The 9,106-nt window shown below is 29.7% G+C and overlaps 1 protein-coding gene across 5 annotated transcripts in view; it reads right to left on the reverse strand.

Annotated features, from left to right (window-relative positions):
- Positions 1-9,106, reverse strand: part of LOC127725461 (malonyl-CoA decarboxylase, mitochondrial-like) — a 33,701-nt gene that overhangs the window by 11,709 nt on the left and 12,886 nt on the right. For all 5 annotated transcript variants that reach the window (XM_052232426.1, XM_052232430.1, XM_052232429.1 and 2 more), the window contains exons 3-9: positions 7,567-7,707; positions 6,980-7,120; positions 4,706-4,858; positions 3,816-3,980; positions 2,512-2,650; positions 1,651-1,809; positions 900-1,133 (exon numbers count right to left, since the gene is read on the reverse strand). In XM_052232426.1, coding sequence (XP_052088386.1) covers positions 900-1,133; positions 1,651-1,809; positions 2,512-2,650; positions 3,816-3,980; positions 4,706-4,858; positions 6,980-7,120; positions 7,567-7,707 — 1,132 coding nt within the window. The remainder of the gene's footprint in view (positions 1-899; positions 1,134-1,650; positions 1,810-2,511; positions 2,651-3,815; positions 3,981-4,705; positions 4,859-6,979; positions 7,121-7,566; positions 7,708-9,106) is intronic.

Below are 9,106 nucleotides of genomic sequence, written 5' to 3' on the forward strand. Positions count from 1 at the left end.
CTGGTGTCGTCCGTACACTGATCAGTCTATTTATCTAAAAGTTTTTTTTTTAATTTCAGCAGTTTGCATCTAATCAATTTAGACGAAAAGATTTAGATTATCAGAAATATTTATATGAACATGATTTGATGAAAAAATTAAAAAGGTAGTAATCAAGGTTGTAAGCGGAAAAATCGTCAGAACCACGTTGTTTGAACTAGTACACATGTGCGCATGTGCACAGGTGTGAGGTTTAATTATGCATCCAAATTTTTCAAAAATGCTAAAATTATCATTAATTCCTTTATCTAACGTTCATTTCGAGTATTTTCATGAAGAAATAACGTGGAAAAGCTACTTAAACTTAATTGTGCTTTGTAAACGTACACAGATTTTTCGTATCCGTCTCTGGTCCATGTTTTACCATTGTCAAGTCAACATCCGGTATTAGAAAAACGTGGTTTTTTTTTAAATGGAAAGCGAAGTTGTTGACAGTGTAATTTTCCACAAATAAAGAGTCTAAGGCAGATATTAGTACGCTGATGTTGCACACTTCGAATGATGCACTGTCAATTGAACAGTTTACATCAGAACATCGAGTTTATATCAAAGTCAAGTTTAAAATCGTTTTTGTGTCAATCATGATTGTTTATATGATGCCCAACTGATTAAATTGCTTGCCTTAAGTTACTAAGTATTGAAATCGGGACAAGACAAAAAATGTCCAGCTGGCTCAAATATTTTTTGGAAGCCCTGGTGGTTAGTCAGGGAACAATGTTAGCTTTCTTTTGAATATTCATCAAAGTTAATGGCCTGTTATAAGGTTTTATTATGACTTATTACTACACAAGATGTTTATAATTAGGAGAGAACAAAAAATTCCTCTCTCTACAGTATAATTTAAATTGAAAACTCCTTACCGACAGGATTCAATGCATATCCTCTTCTTTTTTCAACATACAAATACCTAGCACAAAGTCTTAATAAAATACTGTGTAGAACTTTACACATGTGTTCTTTAGACACCCATTCATGTGTAGTTAACAGTCTTTTTAAAGCTTCATACATATTTGAACAGTCTGAAGGGGTAACTCCCTTTAATTTTTCAATTTCGCTGTCTAATAACAAAGGATTTTCCATTGTCTCTCCAATATCTGTAAAAAAAAATAGAAATCTCATAGGTAAAGGGGTCTAAAAGTCAAATGAGAAAACCAATATTAGTTTGTTGGAAAGAAATGTGATATAAATGTTTAATCAAGAAATTATAAATTTATAATTTTTTTGACAAAAGGCTAGAAATTCACATCAGAAAACAGACAATTTCATTTTTTTTATTTGATTTCGTCTCATCTCAGTGATTCAATGAATGGCTTTTTACCTGAAAAAGATTACTTTTATATGATTAAAGATTAATTTTCTAATGGAAAAAGGATGAAGTACTGTGAAATATGAAGTGCATTTTTAAAATAACCAATCAAAATTTGAGAAGAATTTCCCATTCAGTACATAGTAATGTGTTTTAAATATGACCTTACCTATATCCTAAGCTAAATCTATGCTCTTAACAATTTGTTGTGTATTTTTTTGAGAAAAGTAAACAAGTACCACATGCTTTATTGTATGTTTATAAAGATTTAAACAAGCTTATAAAAATAAGAATTAAGTTCATACCATCTGCATGGATAGTTCTATTTATTTCCATGATTAACCATTCTTTAAACCCTGGTATAGGTGACAGACTAGAAAACTGATATATCCTTGGAAATTCTGACTGCAATTCTCTCACAACTTGTTTTATTAAATAGTTTCCTAAATCTATCCCTTGTAGACCTGCAATTAAACAGTTTTGGTTAGGTATATTTATCTTTAAATCTTATTCATTTTGTTTTTCAGTATTCACTTTAATTAAAAATAGATACATGTACTGCAAAGATTACTACTAGAAAGTAATCAATTACAACATAACATTTTTATTTATAGCATAGTCCTGTTTATGATTGTTAGGGTACCTAAGTATCTTTAAAGCAAGCATAGATAGTTCATCAGTCAACTCCAGTATCAGTGTTTCATATTGAACTCAAATCCATGTTGTTAATTTTCTTTTCATTTCATATAATAAATAGAGTTATCTCCCCTATACTGTGTAATGTACAAATGACATGAATTGTATAAGTAAAGAAACTCGAGCATCTAAATTGCTATGATTTCCTTCAAAGATATACACTTAAATTGATTGACAGCCTAATAAATTAAGTGTGATCTGCAATGTACTAGGAAAATATACATGGGGAGAGAACGTCTGTTTTGAACATTTTTTTTTAAATAAAAGCCACACCAATTATGTTTTTACCTTATTTTAATGCTTAATCATTTTCTAGATCCAGCCTCTAACAGAAATTTATATGCAAGTGACTTAATACACACAATGGTTATTAATTCTGTACAAGCTCAGTGTTTTTCAATTGACAAAATTTAAAATACTAATACTGAATGAACATTAAGAATCTTTAAAATCAAAATAAGAATAAGAACCTTTTTGTGTTGATGTTATTGAATAAAATATAGCTGTAGTAATTTTTGAAGAATCCTCAGTGTCAGAATTCACTGACAAATCTTCTTCAGGCACATCACCATCTCTGATTGGCTTAAATTGACCTGTCTGTAATATTGACTGCAAAAAAAATTATATAAAAATGTTATGACAATTTACTGGTAATAACTTATGTAAAGTTACATATGCACAGGAAAGTTTCCTTGGTTGTTTCCAAATTAGAACAAATCCCAATTCAACATATAAATTTCTGTTACTGTGCTAGTACTTTTCATGGGTATTAATTTTCATGGTTTGAGCAAAAGTTACATGTTCGTGGGTTCTTAAATTCTTGGATTTTAGTTTTCTGAAAAAATCAAGTGAAGAATTTGAAGCAGAAACAAGCATTCTTGAAAATAATCATATGTTGTTTTATGATGATTTGTGGGACATTGCAAAATAAGGTTGTTCGCATTTCATTTCTGACATCATTCATCAAATTTTTAATAAGATAATTGCTTTTGGAAATAAGCTGATTCAATTATCATGTGATGTCTATGCTTACCAATTGTCTTGATTGAAGGAAATTGCAAAGTAAACATTTTAATTGTTGGACACATGTAATCAGAAGTAATGACACAAATAAACAAGAGATTGAATGATCAACAGATTAACAATCATCAAAGGTGTTAATTGGGCCATAAACATGTCACTTAAAGAAAAGGGTAACATGAAAAAATGCTACAAATGTACTTTGAATTGTATAATTAATTCTTATGAAATAAAAAGGCAAGCCTAACACAAAATCATCTTTTTTTTTCAAATAAGAATTATGAGGAGATAAAATGAACACTTCATAATCGAATATCATCACTGGAAGTCTGGATTTCATCGATAAAAACTAATTTTTCATGAGAATTAAAAGGTTAAAAGTCATACAGTTCAGGGTTTTTTTTAAAGATAAAAGGGGTATTCATCTGTCTGAGGTTGTATATATAGTTCATAGTGCATTTGCTGATATTCCATTTATTCTCTAGATTATATGCCTGTATCCATGTAGTCAAACTTACGTGGGGATCTTTCCATGCCTTGATTTGGACAACAGCTGTTATATTTCCTTTGACACTTAAATTTGTGGATAAAGCCATCCACAAAAATCTTGAAAATTGGTATCCCACGAGTAAAATTACTTTCAAAGTATTTATTTACTTATAATTAAAAAGTTTAAATTAAGTCATTTATCTGAGTAAGTATATCATTAATTAGTAAGACACAAATGGACGCTTTGGTTCAGATAAATAATTACATGAATGCTTTTGGTTATTTCGTTGGTTAAAGCTGTATGTAACACTACAACAGGTTCTCTTGGCATACTACTGTGTGTGAATACAAAACAACGTCTGTATGGACCAACTCTTCTTTTTAAATCTGTCCAATTTCTAATTGGGTGAACTGCTTCATAATCTGATACCTGTAAAATATTATTACAAACCTTTTGTCACATTTTTTCATGCTACTTTCTCTGTGTACTCACGAACAGAGATTAAACATATCCCACTGGCAATTTTTTTTTAAATCAGCACCATAGCTTACATGTTAAAAACCTTGTGTATGATTTGAAAACAAATACAAATTTGAGACTGGTGTATGAAACAATCCATTTTGCCAAATTCTCTGTTTGGTTGTAAAATATATAATGTATATATGTGTGTTGTCAACTATACAGCATACTGATTCTTATGTTAAAGAGTTAGCTCCCTTTGGTTGTCTCATTTTCTAAACCTTATAACACAGTTACTTTAAATTCAGAAATTAATTAGTGCATTTATTATTGCAAATCCTAGACCAGCGGATAAAATGTGAAATCTAATTAATGCCATTGCAAAAATTTTATAAAAACAATAAATACTCAGATTATGAATGGGAGTTTTTGTAATTATGAACCTGATACTATCACATTTTTCAGATTAAAAAAAAAAACATCACAATAATTTCTAAATTTTGCAGTATTTTAGTTGCTTTTCTCTCAACCTTTTGGACCATATCACATGGTGATTCTCAGGTTACTCTCTAAATGGTAACCTTGGAAGATTATTTCCCTTTAATTTTCTAACCTTTTGAACCATAACACATGGTGATTCCCAGGTTACTCTCGGCAGGTAACCTTGGAAGATAATCTCCCTTTGATTGTCTCACCTTTTGAACCATATCACATGGTGATTCCCAGGTAACTCTCTGCAGGTTAAGGAATCCTACAGTAAACCACAATGTTAACAAATCTCTGACTGAATTAGATGTTGATCTTAGATAGGCTGAATCTGTCTCATTTGATATGGATGTAATATTTGTCTGAAAAAGATCATAACATTAATTTATAGTATTTAGCAATATTAACCAAATACTTTGATACTATTCTTTAATAAACAATCAAACTGATTATCAAAGAAATTTCTTAACAAATAGTTTATTCAATGCAGTTGTTGGAATAGAAAAAAAGGATACAATGCACCAGTTTATCACAAAAAATTGATATACACACATGAAAAAAAAATAAAATCAAAAGAACAGCACTTTCATTTCTGTTCTTCATCTTAAAGTCACATTGAAGTCTTCATTACAGAGAAAACTCTCTGACCTTACTGTAAGTTTGAGTGGAATTCTTTGCAAGATGTCACTCACACCCTTGTAATATCAACAATTTGTAATTATATCATCACTCACACCGGGGTAATATCAACAATTTATAATTATATCGTCACTCACACCAGGGTAATAACAACAATTTATAATTATATCGTCACTCACACCAGGGTAATAACAACAATTTATAATTATATCGTCACTCACACCAGCGTAATAACAACAATTTATAATTATATCATCACTCACACCCGGGTAATATCAACAATTTATAATTATATCGTCACTCACACCAGGGTAATAACAACAATTTATAATTATATCGTCACTCACACCAGGGTAATAACAACAATTTATAATTATATCGTCACTCACACCAGGGTAATATCAACAATTTATAATTATATCGTCACTCACACCAGCGTAATATCAACAATTTATAATTATATCGTCACTCACACCAGGGTAATAAAATTGAATGTAAACAATTGCAGTATATAAAAATAAGGAGATGTGGTATGATTGCCAATGAGACAACTATACACCGAAGTGACATGTAGTATGCTTATCTAAAATGAGTATGAAATCATACATGTATAATAAACCGTTTAACGAAATATTCAGAAATTAAAGATGACAAAATACATGTACAAGGAGGGACTCACCTTTTTAATCATACATTTAATGAATAAATACAAGTTTTTAAACTGATTGTTTATCATTACCAAACAGTGACTTAATTGACATGATACTTGGTCTTCTATGTAAATATTTACAATATATAATCTACATTCATTTTTCAACTGAGAACAGCAAAACAAATAATTATAAAATTCATCAACTATATCGCTGGAGTTACATAAGGTACATTTCCTTTCACTGCGTCAATGTTTTGCCATATCCATTTTTCATGGAACAAAGCATGGTTACCTGCTCTGAATTTAATGAGAATTCCTGGATTTATTTTCAAAAGCAAGTGAACTGAATCAGAAAAAAAAATCACACTATCCCAAGTTGAATCCCTAAAACCCAAATCCTCCCTGCTTTAAAATGTTACTGGATTATGCCATGAAATGATGTAAATTTAAGTTGTCATCTATAACCAGTCATTGGGGTTCTATTTTCTATGTAGTTTCATATTTATAAAAAAAAATGTTAAGTTAAGTGAGCCTAGTTTTAGGGTCGAGGAGGTGGCTATGATCAGAGACATATAATACGATTGTATTATATGTCTCTGCTGTGATATACTGGCGATCGAATATGAATAGTTATAATTATCCAGAAATATTTGAGAGGAGACAGTTGGATTCAATATTTCACCGTGAAAACCGTTAAGTCTTTGTTATCAAGTTCAAAAATTTAAAACAAAGGACCTCTTAGAATTATTACACAAACTAATATTATCAATAAATTTTACATGTGCATTTATATAAGCTAGAATTGCCATGAAATAATCAAGTACACAATCCGGTACGTGATCAGTCCATTCAACTTTCGATCATTTACAGTACGCATGTTCTATTTTTCGCAGGTGTGCTTGGGTGTGGTTTAAAAGTTTATGTGAGGTCGAAGGTTTGAATTGACCAATAACAACGATCGTTCCTTAACAAGTTGATCTAATAAAGTTTGACTTCCATTAAGCTTGGCCACAGTTGAGTGTAAGCCTTTGATTTTTATTTAATTGTTTGATTTTTTAGTCTGTTTTTATAGTGTAGAAAAAAAAAGAAAAAAATAGTACAACACTGTGTCCACCACCTCATTAAAAAAATAAATAATTGTGATATTTCAAACAAATCTGTTGTGTAGTATAAATATTATACATATACCTACTAATATATCAGCCCTCAAGTCAACCAAGAATTTAACCCCTCCTTCATGTCTGCTGACATTTCTAAATAACTGTTGATACTGTGGGACTAATGATTGTCTCAATCTTTCTTCTACTCGCAAAATAACAGCATCACCTCTTTCCTATTTAAATAACAATCCATGCTTTTATTATTTCAGATATAAAAAGAAAACATAATTTAACCTTAAATTCCATATTCTATGTTTATCTTTAGCCACTCTTGAATCACATTTTGTTGCAAATTTAGGTCAAATAATTAACTACACTTTCTTTAATTTTTTTGTTTTTCTAGAATGACATGTAGGAGTATAATAGATGGAAAGACAAACTTTACTGGTCATATTACAGTGTTTCTAGTAGTAAGATGTACACATATGTAAGCTGCCCATCATTAATTGTTGTAGCCATATATTTATAAAATCACAAGACATTTATATAATGCATGTCTTCAGAATATTGAGTTTACTTAGTATAGATCAAAATGACATACTTCCATTCAGTACTGGTTAATATAAATATATAAGTCACACATTTTTTAATGTGTCTTACAATGAAAAATTTTTCTTACCTCAGAAGCTATAACATTTTTAGCAGTTTCTAATACAATATCTTGATGTAAACCATATTGCCTGGCTAACATTGACAAAAACACCATTTTATCTTTTGTCTCTAAATTATTGTAAAACTGGCAAAAATCTCTACTTTTAACCTGAAAAATTAAATCAATAATTGTTAGTCAAATAACAATCTCATATCAAAAATAAATTTTGAAACTTAAAATATATATACATGTAGCTAGTATCCTTTGATGGGGTTTATCAGACGACAATTTCTTTCTGCTGAAATGTTCTTACTTTTATTGGTGAAGTCTTAAGACTATACAAAAGTATACCCTCAATATGGCTTTGGGCATTGTATTCTAATGAGGAAATGTTTTTGGTTGTTTGACTTGCAAGTATCTCGTGCATTTATCGTTTGAATGATTCATAGTTGTTTGTTCAACCATGTTATGGTCCTGTGACATATTTGTGCATTAGACGAAGGTTAATGCATGTTTCATGATTTATAAGTATAAAGAAAACAATCCATTCTTTAAAAATAACCTCTATAACTAATTGGAGAGAAACAGCGCATCTTTCAAAATTGAACAAAAAATTACTGAGTCCACTTGCTGTTGTTTTTGTTTTTGTTTTGTTAATCTTTATAGTACAAAAAAGTCAAAACTCTGACACATTAAGCACAAGATTAGTATGTGTAAAAGCATTCTGTAAAATTACAATTTTTCTTCATTTCATTAAAAACTGTCGGAGAAGTTGAGAGGACAAACTAATGGAATTGATTACAATGTGAAAGTAAATCATCAAGGCCCTGCTAAAAATCTAACTTTAGCAGTTGCAATCAATTAAACACAGCCAAAAGAGTCCACCATCAAGATTTTACTTCATGCTGAAAAAATCTGATCCTGCCTCATATATCCCCCCACCACAGTATTACTGTATCTTTCATTTAAGAAAGATTTCATTTTATAAAATTTGAATATTTAAAACATCAATCTTGACACTTATTATACAATTAATAATAATATAACAGATCCATAACACTCTTTTAGTTTAAAACAAAAATGTGGTAGCAGCTAGTTTTTATCAAACAGTCATTAGACCTGAGGAAATAAGACCCCAATAAAATAAAGACTGCTCAAACTTTATATACTTATATCGTAACTTTGTTTTTGGCTTTTTTATTATATTCTATATGTATCAGCCTTATCATTCCACTTTTAAATGTAATTTTACAGCCTTGATGCTGTATCTATTTTCATGTATTTTTATCTTAAAATCATATAAGTATTTATATCATTGTTTATTAACCTGGTTTTTCCGAAAAAGTATAAAAATATCACAGATACGTGGAAGTTTAAATATAGTTGTACATTTTGTAATCCTATACAATCTTTGAAGGTTAAATAAAACGGTTCTCAGAATTGTTCAATAGATATGTATAAGATGATTCACGTCTATTTTATCAGAGTATTTTAATTCTCAGAACTGCATGCAAATGTATTGATTGCGTTTTGTAAGGTGCACGACATTTCTTCAGTATCTTATTTT

Source organism: Mytilus californianus, unplaced genomic scaffold, assembly GCF_021869535.1.
Source record: "Mytilus californianus isolate M0D057914Y unplaced genomic scaffold, xbMytCali1.0.p SCAF_15, whole genome shotgun sequence".
Classification (NCBI taxonomy): domain Eukaryota; kingdom Metazoa; phylum Mollusca; class Bivalvia; order Mytilida; family Mytilidae; genus Mytilus; species Mytilus californianus.